This window comes from Cebidichthys violaceus, unplaced genomic scaffold, assembly GCF_023349555.1.
Source record: "Cebidichthys violaceus isolate CVI_PGR_0920_01 unplaced genomic scaffold, fCebVio1.0.p SCAF_20, whole genome shotgun sequence".
Classification (NCBI taxonomy): Eukaryota; Metazoa; Chordata; class Actinopteri; order Perciformes; family Stichaeidae; genus Cebidichthys; species Cebidichthys violaceus.
In genome coordinates this window covers 8291085-8313725 of record NW_027176373.1, presented here as the reverse complement: position 1 = coordinate 8313725, position 22641 = coordinate 8291085, and the positions used below count along the sequence as shown (strand labels likewise).

Below are 22641 nucleotides of genomic sequence, written 5' to 3'. Positions count from 1 at the left end.
ACATCGTGATTTTGATAGACAGAAGCGTTAGCCAGTAGGGAGTAAAACCGTGGTGCGTCACCTGAAACGTGCGCAAAAGATCGCCGTGGGGGCTTTGTTAGACGGACCCTTGTTTCTGCACGGGGACATTTCAGAGACGCACCGGAAATACGTCGGAATATTATTGACGGAAATAAGCTGAGATTTACAGCAGAACAACGAAAAGGTAAGGAGCTTTGGATGATTTTGAAGGATATTACGCATTGTGTTTCTGGTGTTTGTTTGCTCACAGCCTTGTGAGGGTTTACCGGAGAGACGATCTGATAGTAGTTCTGGAATCTGTGTCGAATGCTCGTGCTTTTTGCTATCTCGGTTGCCTATGCTAAACGTTAGCTTTGTTATGCTAACTCGGAGAATAGCGAGTTATGGCTAGAAATACGTGATTTTGTGATAAATCTTTTATTTGCGTACACTACTTGTGTAGAATGGTGTTTGGAGTTTGTAAAAATGTCTTAGATTGTTTGTTTTACCCAGATTTTTTATTTTTTTTTGGAATTTTTTTTTTTTCATATTCATAAATACATGCATAAATGGACTTTTTTGGACGGTAAATGCTACAGAGGACCCGAATTTGGGTCCGTCGGGCTTATCAGGTGTTGTCTGATGAAAATAAAGGTGATTGCTAGTTGGGCTTCAGTGTTATTAAGCGTTATTAATTATAACCTGCATGTTTTCCTGCTCTTGAGATAAAGATTAATGTGGTGCTCAGAATCACAAAACAAAAACATGTTTGTTTTGCCTGAAAGATAAATTAGAAAACAATACACTCCATTACATTAACCTTTATTTTCAGTCAAAGGGCACTGCTCATTATTGTATTGTTGATCCATATTATTCTTAATTAGAAGACTGCACATTATCTCTGGAGACTGATTGATGACGAGGGTATAATTTCCACCGTACACAGCTCAGACATGCAGACATTCAGTGGCTACTATCGGCGTCAGCATTGCATGGAGCCACTTTGTGTAAAACGATCATCAACTGAACAGGTGATCCAAAAGTACACTGTTTTCTGTTGTGTGTTCTGTTGTGCTCAGGTGGAAAAATTATTTTTTCAATGACAAATACAAGTGTACATGTGTCCTTCTGAAGTATGTTTCTAATTGTTTTTTCATGATTCATGAATAAGATAAATTGTGCATTTATGCTGACAAAAAATGAAGGAAAGGTAAGTAATAAAATGTATTCTTTCCCCTTTCAGACCAGACAGCTTTTACACAATCCGGACCAAACGCTGTCCTCCAAAACAACCTGTGGAGTTCAACTATGTCTTTTCTCAGGACTGTTGGAAATGACTCTGTCATCATTCATCCTCCAGGATTTTATATCGTTGCATTTGAGACATTTCCCTTCATCAGTGCCTACATTATCTTTCTAGCATTTGTTTATGTGGTTACACTAGTGTTCAATATTGTATTGATATCCATAATTGCTCGTGACCACTGCTTACACACTCCAAAATTTCTGGCTGTCGTCAACCTCGCGGTAATTGACATAACCTTAAACACATGCGTTATTCCCAGCATGATTAAGACATTCCTCTTTCGGGACAACTTTGTTCCATTCAATCTTTGTCTGTTACAAATGTATGTCTACTATGCTGTTATATCTCTGGAGTCATTTGCACTCGCTATACTTGCCTATGACAGGTTCATTGCAATATGTTTCCCTCTGCGTCAGAACTTATTCAACACACTGCCGATCATGTTGTGTATTGTAGTCGCGACTTGGGTTTACAATCTGAGTAGAGTAGCATACAGCACGGCGATCATGACTCGACTGTCATTTTGCAATTCTGTCAGAGTGTTCAGCTATTTCTGTGACTATGCGCCTGTGTTCAGACTCGCCTGCAATGATTACACATTGCATTGGTCTATAGCTTCAACTTCTAGTATGGTGAATCTGATGTTCCCTTTTACTTGTGTTATTCTGTCTTATCTCAGCATATTAGTCACTGTGTTCAGAATGAAATCAGTAAGCAATAGGATGAAAGCTCTGGCCACTTGCATTGAGCACCTAATCCTTGTTGCTGTATTTTACATTCCTTTATTCAGCATATTCTTAATAGGGCTTTATGTGCGATCCATTGACCCGGACCAGCGTGTCCTGAGCCTCTCACTTGCCACTTGCATCCCACCCTGCATCAATCCGATTGTATATTCTTTGAAGACCAAAGAGATTAAAACCAGAGCCCTGGCGCTGGTTCATAGAATTAAAACAAACCCTTGACCACTTTCATTTAACACTCAACAGTCAAGGATGTTGTGTGTGTGTGTGTGTGTGTGTGTGTGTGTGTGTTTGTGTGTGTGTGTGTGTGTGTGTGCGCGTGAGTGTGTGAGAGTGGTGCAACAAAAAGGGGCCTATTTTGGAGTGTTTTTTTTTATTCCACAGCATTTAAAAAGAACCAGGTTTCCACACAGAGAAATAACTTTTACTGTTTCATGATGTCTTGAATGCCAACAGCAAAGCTATTAAACAGTACTGGGTATTCTAAAAATAACATTACTTTAGAGTGAGTATGGCCAGCTCCACACCACAGTATATAGGAAGGCAACAGAAGGAAATACTGTGCAGAATGTGGATAGTTTTCATCCTGAATGGCTTAAGGACAACATCATTTTTGGCCAATCTCATTACATTGTCAATGCATTTGTGAACATTTTAAAAAGTATTCTACATGCTATAAAACAAAAACTGGATATATCTTTCGAGCAAGTCCCTTAAAAAGGATAATACACTCAAACCGCAATCTCATTAAATGTGACATATTCTTAGGGTTTCTTTTTTCCTGCCCCTCTTAAGATCAGTTTAAAGAGGTTAGTGTCTAGCCATCTCCTGTCAATATTAATACAAAAATGATATAAAGGCAGGCAAATCAGTGACTTCAGACTCATAAGGTGTAGAACATCAAAACATTCATTAACTGCAATGCAGTTGTTGTGATCGCTTGAATAATTATTATTAAAGAGAGAAACTTTTTATGTACACAAAATACAGGCCACAGCTTATCCAGGACTAAATGAAGTAATTGATTTCAGTACTGTTTTGTAGTTGCTCTGATGCATGGAGTCTGTTGCTGTTGCAGTAAATGGTTATACATTGTTTTAATATTTTGTCTGTGTTGTTGCTGTATATTCATGTTTTATTATTGTGCCCTCATTATTTTTTTTTTACTTCTGAACATCTGCAAATTGTTTGCAATCATCTTATATTCACTAGAGGGGAAACTGTGTGCTGACTCTGAAGAAGGCTGTTTGTGCAAAGCAGCAGCGAGCAAGGCTCCAAACCTTGAAGAGTATCCTGTGCATGGTGGTGGCAAAGACAGAAGAAACATAGCAAAGCCACTCACAGATAAACTTCATTTTTTTGGTTATTGTAGGCAAAAACCAAACATGTTTCAGCTCGAAGTTGTTTTTTGCCCACAATGAACAAAAAAAGACCCTTTATCTGTGAGTGCTGGGGCTCTGTTTCTTCCTGTAACCCATCTCTAACTTAACATGAACCAGCATTGTCTATGTTTTTAGTATCTATTAGGATATTTTACTTTTTGCCAGAAGAGTGACTTGGAACTCTCTTTTTTTTAACGTTTGTGTTCCCTTAAAGAGCATCTTCATTAGTTTTGTATGAACTTCTGAGCACTCCAGACCTTTTTTTCTTTTGTTTCTTCATATGTGTTTCCACACATATGCAGTGTCATGTTATTTCGCAATTAAATAAAAACATATTACACAATTACATGTTTTTCTGAATATTTATTGTATTTATTCTATTCTGCCATTATGTAAACACTCACCAGATTCAAGTGAATGAAATACACTTAAAGGCACATATTACTGACTTATTTAGACATAAAATATACTTGGCTGTATTTGATAGTGATTGTATGATACACTTGATTGCTCTGGCTCTTATGTGTTACCTGAAACACGCCTATCTGTTTAACACTTTAACTTTGTTTTACTGTATCTTACATTTATATCTCTAATAAATTGTCAGATGAAAAAGAAGGTTTCATTGTTGTGTTTACCTGAGGTACTTGCAGAGCTTTTAAATCAGTGTGCATAATCAGAACTTAACTAAACTAGCTCCCAGGGTTCATTGCACCACAAAAAGGGCACAGATATTTAGTTCTTCTGTTTATTTCTGTTTTTTTTGTTTTTTTTAAAGTATTAAGACTTGCAGGAGAGAAAAGACTCAGATATGTATGCTTTCATTACGTTATCACTCTCTTGGATGAATATTTTAGCTTTTTGATGTTTACTATTAAAACTGGATCATGCCTCTAAGACACAAAATCGATGGATATTACAGTTTTTCTTGATTGCTTTGATCTGCTTAAAGAAACTGGGATCCACTCGGTTTTCATCGTCACTGTCTCAGCAGAGCACAAGACACCGCTTGCAAATGTGTTAACCCTTTCTCATTGGATTGACACATTTTCCCCACCCTTTTGCAGAACAGTTAATACGGATGTCATTCAAGCAGTCCAAACTCCATTGTTTTAGCTATGGTAACCAAAAAGAAACCATCTGTTCCTAACTATTAGAAACTACCTACATCAGTATGAAATCACTGAAGCACCTGTTTGACACTCCTTTACACAAATCTTCAATTAGCAATCAGTCTGCAGGCCTTAAAAGGTTCAGCGTCTGGGTTGTTCTTTGCCAACATGGATGCCTTTTTTTACTTAGAGAATAATGGAGCTTGAAGCTGAGGGGCCACATCATGTCTTCATTTATGTTGATGAAGCCGGCTTCAATCTCTGTAAAGTGAGGAGACGTGGAAGGAACCTCATTGGGTACAGGGCCACTATCACAGTTCCAGGACAGAGGGGCGCCAACATAACCATGTGTGCTGCCATCTCCAATGATGGTGTCCTATGCCATATCCCCACTATTGGCCCATGCAACACCGAGCGCCTCATAATATTCCTGAATGCACTTCATGACAGGCTGATCCCACCTGAGGAGAGAGGGCTGTTGAGGCCTGGCATGCCACTCTTCGTCATTATCTGGGACAATGTGGCGTTCCACCACTCTCGCCTTGTCAATGAGTGGTTTGCAGTACACCCTCGAATGATGATGCAGTTCCTTCCAGCATATTCCCCATTTTTGAATCCCATAGAGGAGTTCTTCAGTGCTTGGAGGTGGAAGGTTTATGATCACCGTCCCTATGAGCAGATGCCCTTGCTGAATGCAATGACTGCTGCTGCCCAAGAAATAGGTGCAGAGGAATGTCAAGGTTGGATAAGGCATGCAAGAAGATGTTTCCCTCGGTGCATTGCAAGAGAGGATATTGAATGTGATGTGGATGAGGCCATGTGGCCCCATCGTCAAGACAGAAGAGACTGAGTATCAATAGTGGCTATTTCTTATACTTTAATGTAATAGATTTTATTTTGGTTTACATGTATTTTGTGTAATATTTAAAGTATTTCAGTTTTCAGCCAGAGTTTGAAAAAAAGAATCAATGGAATCAAAAAAATTTGCATCAAAGCATTTCTGATTCTGGATCCAATTCTTTGCAAGAAGGCAAATTTGACAACAAATGGCACTGGCATGAAAGCTACGTACAGTAATTGGCTACAATGACAAGCAATGGTGCACTGATTCGCACGTGCTGTATTTTGTATTTTGTTGTCCACTGTGTAATGGTTGATTGGAAGAGCTCATACACTTGTTTGCAAGTTGTGTTGTTTGAAGGCAAAATTTGCTTTTGTTGCATATTTTAAATGTTTTGGCACGGTTAGAGCCTTTTGCAAACAAAATGTGTCATTTTGACCATGAGTGCCACTGTTTCGGCCTGTGTGTTAACTGTTTTGAAAATGTGGAGTTTGAGTTGACTGCTGCATCAAAGCAATCAAGAAAAACTGTAACTGCTTTAACAGGAACATTTTGTGCTGCAGTTCAGTGTAGTGCTCTGAGAATATGGGCAGAGGGATCATTTAAATGCATAACTGTAGCCTATTTTGAATGGCCCTTAACATGAAATAACCCAGTGACTCAACAAAAAAATCATCTAAAAACAATGTGCAAAACCAAAAAGTCAAATACCATGAACAACATACCATTTGCAAGCAGTTCAGTGACCTGAAAGTACCAACATCAACAATAGTGTTTACTCTACATCTGTTCATGATTCAAGTGAGCACCATGATAGACTGAATAATTTATTTACAATCACAATATTTACTGAAATGACACGTGTAATATAAACCTGGCTTTAGCGTTATACAGTCACAAGAGGAAATTTGCTTAAAAAGCTAACAATGAATGTACAGAAACCACTGGCAAATTAAGTTTAAAGTCTGAATGGAAGTTAGTGTTTGTAAGTCCTTTAAGAAAGCCTACAACTTATAAAATAAAGCAGAACTATCAGTTTAAAGCTTAAACATGTTATTTGATGAAACAAAAGGTAGTCAGAGGACACTTGGTGGAGTGCCAAGGAAACGACTTCTTGCATTTCTCTTGCGGCCTTTTGAAAGCAGGTGTAAGTTCAATTAAATGACAACTTCACACCACTTTCCCTTAATTTTTAATTGTCTTTATTCCTAATAGGTGCAACTGAGATTAATTAGTCTGAAGTGTGTATAGTAAAAGGTTTGGTTGTTAAAGTTAAGGTCATTAACCAAAATTCTCTGGTGATGGAAACACAAACTGGGCTCATTAGAATTGTTTTGTTTTGGCTCACCACAGCCTTTTTAATTTTAAATGTATCCTCTGGGAACATTGCGCAATAGGGTCATTAAATGTATTTGTTACTGTTTACACACTTTGTACAAACACAGTTCTCACAATGTTCAAAATGTTCTTACACCTCATATAAAGTTATTTTGTGTACATCTTTGTCAGTATAGAAATCATGTACAATAACTACTTCTGTACAAATCTCCTCCTGCCTCGTCTACATTTCCTGAAAATAAGCATCGCTTGTCAAATGAACCAGTGATTACACTGTGGATGGTCCTCAACTCACAGTTATTAATATATGTCTGTTCACAAGAGGTTGTGTAGGTCATTGTGGGTATAGGAGAATAGTATCTACAATTATCTTCGATTAACAAGTTATCAGTAAAACAAAAATGAAAAATAAAAATCTGCCTTTTCCACTCTGTGACGATAACTAAAAGTTACAGATAATTCAATGATAACGTTTAGTGGAATGCAGTGAAAATATGATGCAATTTTATAAAATGAAATACAAATTTATGATTTTTTGCTAATTCTGATGAGAAATCAACAAAATACAGAACATATTTGTTTTTTATGAGTTTCGTCTAAAATAATACATAATAACAGTGTAACTATAAGGTAATTTCATATATGATTTTCCATACATTTGCCATATCATGGTATATATTGATACTTAAAAATATTCTTACTAGAATTTTTATAATAAGCCTACATTCGTAGTTTAGAGACAAGAATTGCAAATATCTACCACATCCGCAACAAAGCTAGACACTCTAGCAGTGAATATAATGTCATTCTGTCACACTTATATTAAAATGTAAACCTTTTCTTATTAAAAGAGTATTTTTGAAACATCAAAGCAACATGTCTTTAACCATGACCCATTTTATTTTCTTCTTCTCTATTTTATTTTGTTCTAATTCATTTTACCAAGCTTCCATGAATCTTTAAACTATCAATCAAATAAAAATAAAAATGTTGTTTTAAATGTAGTACAAGTTTAATCAAAAAGAAATAACCTGTAGCCCGACTCTCCATAGGGTATTGCACAATGACTCCATCTCAGTCAATCCAGCAGGAGAGTATATATGTCACCGTCTGCCAGTCAGACATGCAGACATCTGCATGCTGCTTTCAGAGTCAGCATCACCAGCTAGTGCTGAACCATTCTTCACAGACAATCAGGTAGGATTCTTTTATTGACTTGTTATAAGTGGTTTAACTTACTGATAATGCATGATACAAATACTGCTTTGTTTAAATGTATAAGTGTTTTATCTGAATGGCATGACAATTGTGCACTTTATCTATTACCCTTCATAGAAATCCATTTTCTAATGTACAATATGATATGATTGCCCTGATTTTCAGACTGGAGAATTTCTAAACACTGAGGACCAGAGGCCGTCCTCCAACACAGGCTGTGGAGTTCAACTATGTCTTTTCTCAGAACCGTTTTAAATGACTCTCTCATCATTCATCCTCCAGGCTTCTATATCATCGGATTTGAGACATTTCCCTTCATCAGTGTCTACTTCATCTTTCTGTCCTTTGTTTATGTGGTTACAGTGCTGTTCAATAGTTTGGTGATCTATGTCATTTCTTTTAATCACTGCTTACACACTCCAAAATTTCTGGCTGTGATCAACCTCGCAGTAATTGATATAGTCCTGAACACATGCAATATTCCCGGCATGATAAAGATATTCCTCGTTAAGGACAATTTCATTCCATTCAACTTGTGTTTGGTACAAATGTTTGTCTACTATGCATTTGGGTCTTTGGAGTCAATTGCGCTCGCTATACTTGCCTACGACCGGTTGATTGCAATATGTTTCCCTCTGCGTCAGAACTCAGTCAACACTTTGCGGCGCATGTCTTGTATTGTCGGCCTGACTTGGTCTTGGTCTCTTGGAATAATTGCATTTTCAACAGGTATAATGACTCGACTCTCATTTTGCAATTCTGTCATAGTGTTCAGCTATTTCTGTGACTATGCACCTGTGTTCAGACTTGCCTGTAATAATTACACAATGCAGTGGTCTGCAGCTTCTTTTCTCACCATTATGATCCTCGTAGGACCCTTTACTTTTATTCTTCTGTCTTATGTGGCTATCCTGGTGACCGTGTTCAGAATGAAATCTTTAGACAGTCGGGTGAAAGCTCTGGCCACTTGCGTTGAGCATATCATCCTTGTTGCTGTATTTTACATTCCTCTCATTACCATTTTTACTATTGGGTTTTATTTGCGTCTGATTGACCCAGACCAGCGTGTGCTGAGCCTGTCGCTGGCCTCTTGCATCCCACCCTGCGTCAATCCTATCGTCTACTCTTTGAAAACCAAAGAGATCAAAATCAGAGCCCTGGCTCTGGTGAGAAAAAACAAAATTGGCACAGACCAACGTAAGAGCAAACCTTTGAGGGTTAATAAGTAGTTCAGGCTTTAATTGTAATGGGTCAAAAGCCTGGGCTCTTTTCATTCTGACATCAGTTTTCATTAAAACCGGTTTAATAAGGCCACTTTAACTGTCAAAGTCTGTTTCCCCTTAATTTAACATGACCCCAACTGTCCCGTAACCACTTTTCTCTGCTACACTTATAACCATAATCTACCCTAAGCCCTTAGACTTGTCCTGCAGTAAAAACTATTCTAACGGGAGGTAAACACTGAAGAGGGAAGAGACTTTGACACAAGGCTGACTTGTAACATTTACTGTGGGGAAATTAGTTAAATATGTCTACTTATTTCTTAACCCGTACAAAAGCTATAAGTAGTCTTTCTCATGGCGATGCTTATAGAGTCCCATCTTGATATTTGCATCAAGATTCATCCTCAAATTGGAACAACTGCAGATGAAGTGATTGCTGATATTGAAGCATGAGACTTTTCCAATATTCAACCAAATCTTTTTTATGAGGTTTTAGTAGACTAAACACATCATATGGCGGGCATGGACATGAACTCTGGTCTGCGTGGAACTCCTGTATAATTTGAGTCATCTAAATTTTTTGAATTAAATGGTGAAAATGTTTGAAATGGAAACAAATGAGACTACAACTGCAACTGTCTTTCTCCTGCGTCAGCTATCCGTTGTCTGTCCGGAAATACATTTTAATTTCAATGGCTTAGTTTGCAATCAAACAAGATTCTAGCCGAAATTAGCCCCCAATTAAAAATATGTAAGGCTAAACAGTCATCTTTATCTTTAAGGCTTATTAATCAGTAACAAGATCCATTAGTCACATCATAGCCCATTGGTCATCATATTATCTGAGATGTTTTTTTTTGTTAAGTTAGCTTTTAGTTACTAAATGTTAACAACTCTAAGCATTATAAAGTAGGCTATCAAATAATGTTCATTAGTGAATACACAACATTTTTGTAACAGGCTATAAGAATTATGTATTCTACAGGCTACTTGGCCCACCTGTTATACAGATACTTATTGCAGAACAACATACAACACAAGCTGTCAATAATCCAGAGAAGGTGGACAACAAATGGTGATGTGGCCAACCTTCTAGTGGCTTCCATGTGTATGTGTGAGTGTGACTGCTCTACTTGTTTTAAAACTGCGCTGCAAACAATATTTTCATTCACATATTCATGAATTTATTCACAAAATGACTTCATTGTCATTAGTTTTCTAAAGCGGAAGAGATGTACGTATCGACGGAACCATTTTATGGTTACACTTCCGTCCTCCGCTCAAATGTGTCCTCCACAGAGCGTCTACAGTGCTGACTGTGAGGTTGATTACGAGAAGTCCTGAAGAAAGCAGGTTATGGAAAACGTAATTTCAGTGACGGACAGATTCGCCCAAAGAGAATAAACAGGTGAGAACAATGGAGGCTGATTGTGTGTGAACATATATGTGTGTAAGCTAGCCTCGTTCTCGATAAAGTTGTGACATTAGGTTACGTTAAGGAATGTAACGTTATGCCGTTAGTGCAGCTAAGTGACAATGTTAAATTACTTTGACACTGACGAGTATTTACAAATCTTTACTGTACGTGAGAAAAAGTAGCAATACAACAATTTAAAAAAACTAATCCATTACAAGTAAAAGTCCGAGTCTCAAAATCTAACTGGAGCTAAAGTACGGTGGTATTGTCTAACTATATAGCAGTCAAATATCTTTATATTGCACAAATGATATAATAGTTGATTAAAAACATAAATACTTCTTAACAAAGTGGAAGTGCCTTATGAGACAGGATAACTTTACATTCTACACCACCAACCATAAAGACTCATACAAGGTGAGGAAATATGATTAAAATGGAAATGTAACAGACAATGAATGAAAAAATACAGCAGTATCTTATCAAGTGTGTAAATCAGCCCTCTCATAATTGTGACTGAAATAAATAAATTACTACAGATTTTACATTCAGACTTTTAGAGATATCACTGTGAAGAGGCCTGAACAGCAAAGGCATGCTGAAGGAACAGCTGGGGAGGTTTTGTGGTTGTTACTGAAACCTTATTATCACCTGTTTATTAATATCAACATCACGTGTTGTCATCAGAAGACCCACTGAGTTCATTGAAACAGGATGGCATCCCCTTCACCCCATGACCGCAGCCGTAAAGACGATGATGAGGACGACCCCGTTGAACAGATGATATCCCGCACTGGCTGTGCTGAGCTGCACTATGCTGTGCAGGAGTGCATGGCTGAACACCAGGACTGGCGCACGTGCCAGAGCCAGGTCCAGACTTTCAAAGACTGCATGATGAACTTCCAAATCGCACGAAAAGAACAGCTGATGAAGCAGCGGCAGCAGCCAACCTCCACCCAATCTGCGCCCAGCTGAACTCACAACACCCACTGCAAAGACTGTACTTCACTTAATTATTGTTCAGAAAATAAAGTGTGATCGGCGACAAAAGAATCCTGCCTTGGACTTTTCAGGTTGTGTGTGTAGTGGAGAGACCAAATGTGATTTATCAGCCAATAGAAGCTTAGTGCAGACAGTTTGTATCGATTTCTCTGTTTGCTGATAAAGGAAATGGGAGAACAGAAATGCCAAAGACATGTTTGAGGTCATTTAGAAACAGTGTCTTGTATGGTTTGTCCACCAGAGAGCAGTGGAAAGTTAATTTCCATGCACTCTGTACATATCTTGGTCACTGTTGTATTGTTTAATTTAAGGTATATTTAAGGGACACTTTTTTGTTTATATATATATATATATATATATATATATATAGAGAGAGAGAGAGAGATAAAAACGAATATTGATCCAGTATTCACATTCACTTTCTTTTTATTTAGTTTTTATATTTCATAAATCTAAAGAAAGCAATTTAAGTGAACCAACTTCATAAATAGTATATGAACACCCTTTGTGTTATGGGGCTTAATTGTGTCAGTGACTCCATTTACATTTCAGTTAACATTTTATTTGTGAGAAATTACAAGGTTCCTCCCAAAGCCCAGAGGACATCACAACAACAATGCTTATCTATGTTAAAACTGAATGTAAGTCAGTGATTCAAACACCTATAAAAGGCCAACAATGTTTTGAATTATAAACTTTGGGACAGCAAAAAAGGTATGTAGTCAGTAAGAGGATGTTGAACTTAAGACTTCTCATCTGATTTAAAAAGAAAAGATGGACAGAGGAGAGAGTGTCAGACTGGCTTTTCTCTTGCAGCCATCATAGGTTAGTTAATAGGTGCATCGGAGATTCATTCATCTCAAATTCAAACAGTAAAAGGTGTGTTTGTTACCGTAAAGGTCATTAACCAGCATCCACTGGTGATGTTATCATAAACTGAGCTCATTAGAACGTCTTTGTTTTGTCTCACCAATGATAAATGCATCCTCGTGGCACATTACGCAACAAGTCATTACTGTACATGTGTTAGTCACTGTTAATTCACTTTGTACAAACACTGTTCACAACATGTCTTTAATGTCTGTAAATGCTTACACTTGTGTCATAGAAGTATATTTTACAGATCTTTGTCAGTACAGATTTCATATGCCATGATAATTTTTGTCTTTCCACTCGAACTATGACCTCTTTAATGATAAATGCACCTTGAGGGAACATCATGGTGTTTGCTCGACGTGTACAAACCCACTTCACAAAGCATTTTGTAAGTGCTTATACTAGAGTGTAAAATAAAACATGTCACAACAGCTAATCTTTGTACAGTGTATCTAAGTCAGGGACATACAGTATGTATTTAATAATGATTCCATACAAATCTCTGCCTCCTCTGAGTTTGTTGCCACTATGTTCAAACCCATCAGTGAGTGAACTACGGGTGGTACAGTTCAATCAGGAGAGACAAGTGAATGATTAGTAGTTAACATTTATTATGACAGATGATGCGTTAGTGAGTTACACAGAAAATTCTTTGGCGCTTGAACTCGATGAGGAGATTTGTGATCAAGTTGTGATTGCCCTGAGCGGCAAAAGTATAAATCCCCCCGTGGAGTCCAGACACTGGTGGTGATGGTGGCTGATGAGGTTGCTAGGATGATGAGGCTGATGAATCTGATGAAGCTGATGAAGCTGATGAATCTGCGAAGATTGGGCGGAGATGGGGAGGTGGAGGGTTGCGTAACAGCAGCATGAACTACTGAAGGTAGAGAGACAGTCATATTTAAAGACAGACAGCAGCAAGATGATAGGCTAATGATATCCTTGTGTCTTGTGCTATTGGCTAGAGACCAGCTGATCTAGACAGCTGATATGATTGACAGCCCCAAACAATAAGAGCAAGGAAATAATGAGTGTGCCTGCATGAGGAGTGATGGCAGATGTATGGTAAATAGCTATGGGCTTAGGCATGCAAGAGTATAGTGTTCCTGTCTGAACTTTCGCTAGAGCTTCATTTGTGACACTCTGTCTGCTCTCACAATAGTGCTATGTGACTGGACTCTGATTTATACAGCAGTTTGTACGAAGATAGTTATCATAAAGTTATCGTATTTGTAAAAATTAAAGTATAAGTGCAGTGCAGGGTTACTGCAACTTCATATTCATGATCCAGAGATCATGTCAGCAGCTGACCCACTTTGTTTCATTTTGGTAACCTTCAATGTATCCATATTGGATACATTGGATACATATGAGTGTTGTGCAAAGCTCAAATTCTGCAGAATTCAAAACAATCATCAGATGTTTGTTTTTGACGGGGAAAAAAGTGTAATTAGAGCCCTGCTCTTAATGGATCAATTCATTAATAGGGTATTGCTGAATGATGTCTCCTTAGTAACAACTGGAAGCTCTCTCTCAAGAGATCAGTGAGGAAAGTATATCTCTCGCTGTACACAGGTAAGACACGCAGTCATCCATTTTCTGCTTTTGGATGCAGCATCAAGCTGCTGCTAAACATCAGGTAGGATTGGTAATGATGATATGATTATGCTCATTAAACGTGTATGAAAATTGTCCTTGTGGTTTATAGTCTCTATAGAGGTCTAATGTGTAATATGACTTGATTTCTCTGTTCTGTAGACTGTGGATCCTTTAAGCAGAGGCCGTCCTCCAACACAGGCTGTGGAGTTCAACTATGTCTTTTCTCAGAACCGTTTTAAATGACTCTCTCATCATTCATCCTCCAGGCTTCTATATCATCGGATTTGAGACATTTCCCTTCATCAGTGTCTACTTCATCTTTCTGTCCTTTGTTTATGTGGTTACAGTGCTGTTCAATAGTTTGGTGATCTATGTCATTTCTTTTAATCACTGCTTACACACTCCAAAATTTCTGGCTGTGATCAACCTCGTAGTAATTGATATAGTCCTGAACACATGCAATATTCCCGGCATGATAAAGATATTCCTCGTTAAGGACAATTTCATTCCATTCAACTTGTGTTTGGTACAAATGTTTGTCTACTATGCATTTGGGTTTTTGGAGTCAATTGCGCTCGCTATACTTGCCTACGACCGGTTGATTGCAATATGTTTCCCTCTGCGTCAGAACTCAGTCAACACTTTGCGGCGCATGTCTTGTATTGTCGGCCTGACTTGGTCTTGGTCTCTTGGAATAATTGCATTTTCAACAGGTATAATGACTCGACTCTCATTTTGCAATTCTGTCATAGTGTTCAGCTATTTCTGTGACTATGCACCTGTGTTCAGACTTGCCTGTAATAATTACACAATGCAGTGGTCTGCAGCTTCTTTTCTCACCATTATGATCCTCGTAGGACCCTTTACTTTTATTCTTCTGTCTTATGTGGCTATCCTGGTGACCGTGTTCAGAATGAAATCTTTAGACAGTCGGGTGAAAGCTCTGGCCACTTGCGTTGAGCATATCATCCTTGTTGCTGTATTTTACATTCCTCTCATTACCATTTTTACTATTGGGTTTTATTTGCGTCTGATTGACCCAGACCAGCGTGTGCTGAGCCTGTCGCTGGCCTCTTGCATCCCACCCTGCGTCAATCCTATCGTCTACTCTTTGAAAACCAAAGAGATCAAAATCAGAGCCCTGGCTCTGGTGAGAAAAAACAAAATTGGCACAGACCAACGTAAGAGCAAACCTTTGAGGGTTAATAAGTAGTTCAGGCTTTAATTGTAATGGGTCAAAAGCCTGGGCTCTTTTCATTCTGACATCAGTTTTCATTAAAACCGGTTTAATAAGGCCACTTTAACTGTCAAAGTCTGTTTCCCCTTAATTTAACATGACCCCAACTGTCCCGTAACCACTTTTCTCTGCTACACTTATAACCATAATCTACCCTAAGCCCTTAGACTTGTCCTGCAGTAAAAACTATTCTAACGGGAGGTAAACACTGAAGAGGGAAGAGACTTTGACACAAGGCTGACTTGTAACATTTACTGTGGGGAAATTAGTTAAATATGTCTACTTATTTCTTAACCCGTACAAAAGCTATAAGTAGTCTTTCTCATGGCGATGCTTATAGAGTCCCATCTTGATATTTGCATCAAGATTCATCCCCAAATTGGAACAACTGCAGATGACGTGATTGCTGATATTGAAGCATGAGACTTTTCCAATATTCAACCAAATCTTTTTTATGAGGTTTTAGTAGACTAAACACATCATATGGCGGGCATGGACATGAACTCTGGTCTGCGTGGAACTCCTGTATAATTTGAGTCATCTAAGTTTTTTGAATTAAATGGTGAAAATGTTTGAAATGGAAACAAATGAGACTACAACTGCAACTGTCTTTCTCCTGCGTCAGCTATCCGTTGTCTGTCCGGAAATACATTTTAATTTCAATGGCTTAGTTTGCAATCAAACAAGATTCTAGCCGAAATTAGCCCCCAATTAAAAATATGTAAGGCTAAACAGTCATCTTTATCTTTAAGGCTTATTAATCAGTAGCAAGATCCATTAGTCACATCATAGCCCATTGGTCATCATATTATCTGAGATGTTTTTTTTTGTTAAGTTAGCTTTTAGTTACTAAATGTTAACAACTCTAAGCATTATAAAGTAGGCTATCAAATAATGTTCATTAGTGAATACACAACATTTTTGTAACAGGCTATAAGAATTATGTATTCTACAGGCTACTTGGCCCACCTGTTATACAGATACTTATTGCAGAACAACATACAACACAAGCTGTCAATAATCCAGAGAAGGTGGACAACAAATGGTGATGTGGCCAACCTTCTAGTGGCTTCCATGTGTATGTGTGAGTGTGACTGCTCTACTTGTTTTAAAACTGCGCTGCAAACAATATTTTCATTCACATATTCATGAATTTATTCACAAAATGACTTCATTGTCATTAGTTTTCTAAAGCGGAAGAGATGTACGTATCGACGGAACCATTTTATGGTTACACTTCCGTCCTCCGCTCAAATGTGTCCTCCACAGAGCGTCTACAGTGCTGACTGTGAGGTTGATTACGAGAAGTCCTGAAGAAAGCAGGTTATGGAAAACGTAATTTCAGTGACGGACAGATTCGCCCAAAGAGAATAAACAGGTGAGAACAATGGAGGCTGATTGTGTGTGAACATATATGTGTGTAAGCTAGCCTCGTTCTCGATAAAGTTGTGACATTAGGTTACGTTAAGGAATGTAACGTTATGCCGTTAGTGCAGCTAAGTGACAATGTTAAATTACTTTGACACTGACGAGTATTTACAAATCTTTACTGTACGTGAGAAAAAGTAGCAATACAACAATTTAAAAAAACTAATCCATTACAAGTAAAAGTCCGAGTCTCAAAATCTAACTGGAGCTAAAGTACGGTGGTATTGTCTAACTATATAGCAGTCAAATATCTTTATATTGCACAAATGATATAATAGTTGATTAAAAACATAAATACTTCTTCACAAAGTGGAAGTGCCTTATGAGACAGGATAACTTTACATTCTACACCACCAACCATAAAGACTCATACAAGGTGAGGAAATATGATTAAAATGGAAATGTAACAGACAATGAATGAAAAAATACAGCAGTATCTTATCAAGTGTGTAAATCAGCCCTCTCATAATTGTGACTGAAATAAATAAATTACTACAGATTTTACATTCAGACTTTTAGAGATATCACTGTGAAGAGGCCTGAACAGCAAAGGCATGCTGAAGGAACAGCAGGGGAGGTTTTGTGGTTGTTACTGAAACCTTATTATCACCTGTTTATTAATATCAACATCACGTGTTGTCATCAGAAGACCCACTGAGTTCATTGAAACAGGATGGCATCCCCTTCACCCCATGACCGCAGCCGTAAAGACGATGATGAGGACGACCCCGTTGAACAGATGATATCCCGCACTGGCTGTGCTGAGCTGCACTATGCTGTGCAGGAGTGCATGGCTGAACACCAGGACTGGCGCACGTGCCAGAGCCAGGTCCAGACTTTCAAAGACTGCATGATGAACTTCCAAATCGCACGAAAAGAACAGCTGATGAAGCAGCGGCAGCAGCCAACCTCCACCCAATCTGCGCCCAGCTGAACTCACAACACCCACTGCAAAGACTGTACTTCACTTAATTATTGTTCAGAAAATAAAGTGTGATCGGCGACAAAAGAATCCTGCCTTGGACTTTTCAGGTTGTGTGTGTAGTGGAGAGACCAAATGTGATTTATCAGCCAATAGAAGCTTAGTGCAGACAGTTTGTATCGATTTCTCTGTTTGCTGATAAAGGAAATGGGAGAACAGAAATGCCAAAGACATGTTTGAGGTCATTTAGAAACAGTGTCTTGTATGGTTTGTCCACCAGAGAGCAGTGGAAAGTTAATTTCCATGCACTCTGTACATATCTTGGTCACTGTTGTATTGTTTAATTTAAGGTATATTTAAGGGACACTTTTTTGTTTATATATATATATATATATATATATATATATATATATATAGAGAGAGAGAGAGAGATAAAAACGAATATTGATCCAGTATTCACATTCACTTTCTTTTTATTTAGTTTTTATATTTCATAAATCTAAAGAAAGCAATTTAAGTGAACCAACTTCATAAATAGTATATGAACACCCTTTGTGTTATGGGGCTTAATTGTGTCAGTGACTCCATTTACATTTCAGTTAACATTTTATTTGTGAGAAATTACAAGGTTCCTCCCAAAGCCCAGAGGACATCACAACAACAATGCTTATCTATGTTAAAACTGAATGTAAGTCAGTGATTCAAACACCTATAAAAGGCCAACAATGTTTTGAATTATAAACTTTGGGACAGCAAAAAAGGTATGTAGTCAGTAAGAGGATGTTGAACTTAAGACTTCTCATCTGATTTAAAAAGAAAAGATGGACAGAGGAGAGAGTGTCAGACTGGCTTTTCTCTTGCAGCCATCATAGGTTAGTTAATAGGTGCATCGGAGATTCATTCATCTCAAATTCAAACAGTAAAAGGTGTGTTTGTTACCGTAAAGGTCATTAACCAGCATCCACTGGTGATGTTATCATAAACTGAGCTCATTAGAACGTCTTTGTTTTGTCTCAACAATGATAAATGCATCCTCGTGGCACATTACGCAACAAGTCATTACTGTACATGTGTTAGTCACTGTTAATTCACTTTGTACAAACACTGTTCACAACATGTCTTTAATGTCTGTAAATGCTTACACTTGTGTCATAGAAGTATATTTTACAGATCTTTGTCAGTACAGATTTCATATGCCATGATAATTTTTGTCTTTCCACTCGAACTATGACCTCTTTAATGATAAATGCACCTTGAGGGAACATCATGGTGTTTGCTCGACGTGTACAAACCCACTTCACAAAGCATTTTGTAAGTGCTTATACTAGAGTGTAAAATAAAACATGTCACAACAGCTAATCTTTGTACAGTGTATCTAAGTCAGGGACATACAGTATGTATTTAATAATGATTCCATACAAATCTCTGCCTCCTCTGAGTTTGTTGCCACTATGTTCAAACCCATCAGTGAGTGAACTACGGGTGGTACAGTTCAATCAGGAGAGACAAGTGAATGATTAGTAGTTAACATTTATTATGACAGATGATGCGTTAGTGAGTTACACAGAAAATTCTTTGGCGCTTGAACTCGATGAGGAGATTTGTGATCAAGTTGTGATTGCCCTGAGCGGCAAAAGTATAAATCCCCCCCGTGGAGTCCAGACACTGGTGGTGATGGTGGCTGATGAGGTTGCTAGGATGATGAGGCTGATGAATCTGATGAAGCTGATGAAGCTGATGAATCTGCGAAGATTGGGCGGAGATGGGGAGGTGGAGGGTTGCGTAACAGCAGCATGAACTACTGAAGGTAGAGAGACAGTCATATTTAAAGACAGACAGCAGCAAGATGATAGGCTAATGATATCCTTGTGTCTTGTGCTATTGGCTAGAGACCAGCTGATCTAGACAGCTGATATGATTGACAGCCCCAAACAATAAGAGCAAGGAAATAATGAGTGTGCCTGCATGAGGAGTGATGGCAGATGTATGGTAAATAGCTATGGGCTTAGGCATGCAAGAGTATAGTGTTCCTGTCTGAACTTACGCTAGAGCTTCATTTGTGACACTCTGTCTGCTCTCACAATAGTGCTATGTGACTGGACTCTGATTTATACAGCAGTTTGTACGAAGATAGTTATCATAAAGTTATCGTATTTGTAAAAATTAAAGTATAAGTGCAGTGCAGGGTTACTGCAACTTCATATTCATGATCCAGAGATCATGTCAGCAGCTGACCCACTTTGTTTCATTTTGGTAACCTTCAATGTATCCATATTGGATACATTGGATACATATGAGTGTTGTGCAAAGCTCAAATTCTGCAGAATTCAAAACAATCATCAGATGTTTGTTTTTGACGGGGAAAAAAGTGTAATTAGAGCCCTGCTCTTAATGGATCAATTCATTAATAGGGTATTGCTGAATGATGTCTCCTTAGTAACAACTGGAAGCTCTCTCTCAAGAGATCAGTGAGGAAAGTATATCTCTCGCTGTACACAGGTAAGACACGCAGTCATCCATTTTCTGCTTTTGGATGCAGCATCAAGCTGCTGCTAAACATCAGGTAGGATTGGTAATGATGATATGATTATGCTCATTAAATGTGTATGAAAATTCTCCTTGTGGTTTATAGTCTCTATAGAGGTCTAATGTGTAATATGACTTGATTTCTCTGTTCTGTAGACTGTGGATCCTTTAAGCAGAGGCCGTCCTCCAACACAGGCTGTGGAGTTCAACTATGTCTTTTCTCAGAACCGTTTTAAATGACTCTCTCATCATTCATCCTCCAGGCTTCTATATCATCGGATTTGAGACATTTCCCTTCATCAGTGTCTACTTCATCTTTCTGTCCTTTGTTTATGTGGTTACAGTGCTGTTCAATAGTTTGGTGATCTATGTCATTTCTTTTAATCACTGCTTACACACTCCAAAATTTCTGGCTGTGACCAACCTCGCAGTAATTGATTTATTCCTGAACACATGTACTATTCCCAGCATGATAAAGATATTCCTCGTTAAGGACAACTTTATTCCATTCAACTTGTGTTTGGTACAAATGTTTGTCTACTATGCATTTGGGTCTTTGGAGTCAATTGCGCTCGCTATACTTGCCTACGACCGGTTGATTGCAATATGTTTCCCTCTGCGTCAGAACTCAGTCAACACTTTGCGGCGCATGTCTTGTATTGTCGGCCTGACTTGGTCTTGGTCTCTTGGAATAATTGCATTTTCAACAGGTATAATGACTCGACTCTCATTTTGCAATTCTGTCATAGTGTTCAGCTATTTCTGTGACTATGCACCTGTGTTCAGACTTGCCTGTAATAATTACACAATGCAGTGGTCTGCAGCTTCTTTTCTCACCATTATGATCCTCGTAGGACCCTTTACTTTTATTCTTCTGTCTTATGTGGCTATCCTGGTGACCGTGTTCAGAATGAAATCTTTAGACAGTCGGGTGAAAGCTCTGGCCACTTGCGTTGAGCATATCATCCTTGTTGCTGTATTTTACATTCCTCTCATTACCATTTTTACTATTGGGTTTTATTTGCGTCTGATTGACCCAGACCAGCGTGTGCTGAGCCTGTCGCTGGCCTCTTGCATCCCACCCTGTGTCAATCCTATCGTCTACTCTTTGAAAACCAAAGAGATCAAAATCAGAGCCCTGGCTCTGGTGAGAAAAAACAAAATTGGCACAGACCAACGTAAGAGCAAACCTTTGAGGGTTAATAAGTAGTTCAGGCTTTAATTGTAATGGGTCAAAAGCCTGGGCTCTTTTCATTCTGACATCAGTTTTCATTAAAACCGGTTTAATAAGGCCACTTTAACTGTCAAAGTCTGTTTCCCCTTAATTTAACATGACCCCAACTGTCCCGTAACCACTTTTCTCTGCTACACTTATAACCATAATCTACCCTAAGCCCTTAGACTTGTCCTGCAGTAAAAACTATTCTAACGGGAGGTAAACACTGAAGAGGGAAGAGACTTTGACACAAGGCTGACTTGTAACATTTACTGTGGGGAAATTAGTTAAATATGTCTACTTATTTCTTAACCCGTACAAAAGCTATAAGTAGTCTTTCTCATGGCGATGCTTATAGAGTCCCATCTTGATATTTGCATCAAGATTCATCCCCAAATTGGAACAACTGCAGATGACGTGATTGCTGATATTGAAGCATGAGACTTTTCCAATATTCAACCAAATCTTTTTTATGAGGTTTTAGTAGACTAAACACATCATATGGCGGGCATGGACATGAACTCTGGTCTGCGTGGAACTCCTGTATAATTTGAGTCATCTAAGTTTTTTGAATTAAATGGTGAAAATGTTTGAAATGGAAACAAATGAGACTACAACTGCAACTGTCTTTCTCCTGCGTCAGCTATCCGTTGTCTGTCCGGAAATACATTTTAATTTCAATGGCTTAGTTTGCAATCAAACAAGATTCTAGCCGAAATTAGCCCCCAATTAAAAATATGTAAGGCTAAACAGTCATCTTTATCTTTAAGGCTTATTAATCAGTAGCAAGATCCATTAGTCACATCATAGCCCATTGGTCATCATATTATCTGAGATGTTTTTTTTTGTTAAGTTAGCTTTTAGTTACTAAATGTTAACAACTCTAAGCATTATAAAGTAGGCTATCAAATAATGTTCATTAGTGAATACACAACATTTTTGTAACAGGCTATAAGAATTATGTATTCTACAGGCTACTTGGCCCACCTGTTATACAGATACTTATTGCAGAACAACATACAACACAAGCTGTCAATAATCCAGAGAAGGTGGACAACAAATGGTGATGTGGCCAACCTTCTAGTGGCTTCCATGTGTATGTGTGAGTGTGACTGCTCTACTTGTTTTAAAACTGCGCTGCAAACAATATTTTCATTCACATATTCATGAATTTATTCACAAAATGACTTCATTGTCATTAGTTTTCTAAAGCGGAAGAGATGTACGTATCGACGGAACCATTTTATGGTTACAC

The 22641-nt window shown here is 38.1% G+C and overlaps 6 protein-coding genes across 6 annotated transcripts; all 6 read left to right on the top strand.

Moving 5' to 3' along the window:
* The first annotated feature begins 1308 nt into the window (after window positions 1-1308).
* Window positions 1309-2300, top strand: LOC137876732 (olfactory receptor 1F1-like). Its single transcript, XM_068716527.1, has one exon. It carries the CDS (start codon window positions 1309-1311, stop codon window positions 2269-2271), a length of 963 nt encoding a protein of 320 aa, XP_068572628.1. The 3' UTR covers window positions 2272-2300.
* Window positions 2301-8170: 5870 nt separating this feature from the next.
* On the top strand, window positions 8171-9169 carry LOC137876452 (olfactory receptor 1M1-like). Its single transcript, XM_068716046.1, has one exon. The coding sequence runs from the start codon at window positions 8171-8173 to the stop codon at window positions 9167-9169; it is 999 nt and encodes a 332-aa protein (XP_068572147.1).
* A 1278-nt stretch (window positions 9170-10447) lies between these two features.
* LOC137876453 (cytochrome c oxidase assembly factor 4 homolog, mitochondrial-like) lies at window positions 10448-12894 on the top strand. Its single transcript, XM_068716047.1, has 2 exons — window positions 10448-10571; window positions 11268-12894. Exon 2 carries the CDS (start codon window positions 11295-11297, stop codon window positions 11553-11555), a length of 261 nt encoding a protein of 86 aa, XP_068572148.1. The 5' UTR covers window positions 10448-10571; window positions 11268-11294; the 3' UTR covers window positions 11556-12894.
* Window positions 12895-14202: 1308 nt separating this feature from the next.
* Window positions 14203-15270, top strand: LOC137876731 (olfactory receptor 1M1-like). The gene has a single exon (XM_068716526.1). It carries the CDS (start codon window positions 14272-14274, stop codon window positions 15268-15270), a length of 999 nt encoding a protein of 332 aa, XP_068572627.1. The 5' UTR covers window positions 14203-14271.
* Window positions 15271-16548: 1278 nt separating this feature from the next.
* Window positions 16549-19003, top strand: LOC137876451 (cytochrome c oxidase assembly factor 4 homolog, mitochondrial-like). The gene is made up of 2 exons (XM_068716045.1): window positions 16549-16672; window positions 17369-19003. The coding sequence occupies exon 2, from the start codon at window positions 17396-17398 to the stop codon at window positions 17654-17656; it is 261 nt and encodes an 86-aa protein (XP_068572146.1). The 5' UTR covers window positions 16549-16672; window positions 17369-17395; the 3' UTR covers window positions 17657-19003.
* Window positions 19004-20312: 1309 nt separating this feature from the next.
* Window positions 20313-21380, top strand: LOC137876730 (olfactory receptor 1M1-like). Its single transcript, XM_068716524.1, has one exon. It carries the CDS (start codon window positions 20382-20384, stop codon window positions 21378-21380), a length of 999 nt encoding a protein of 332 aa, XP_068572625.1. The 5' UTR covers window positions 20313-20381.
* The last annotated feature ends 1261 nt before the right edge of the window (window positions 21381-22641 follow it).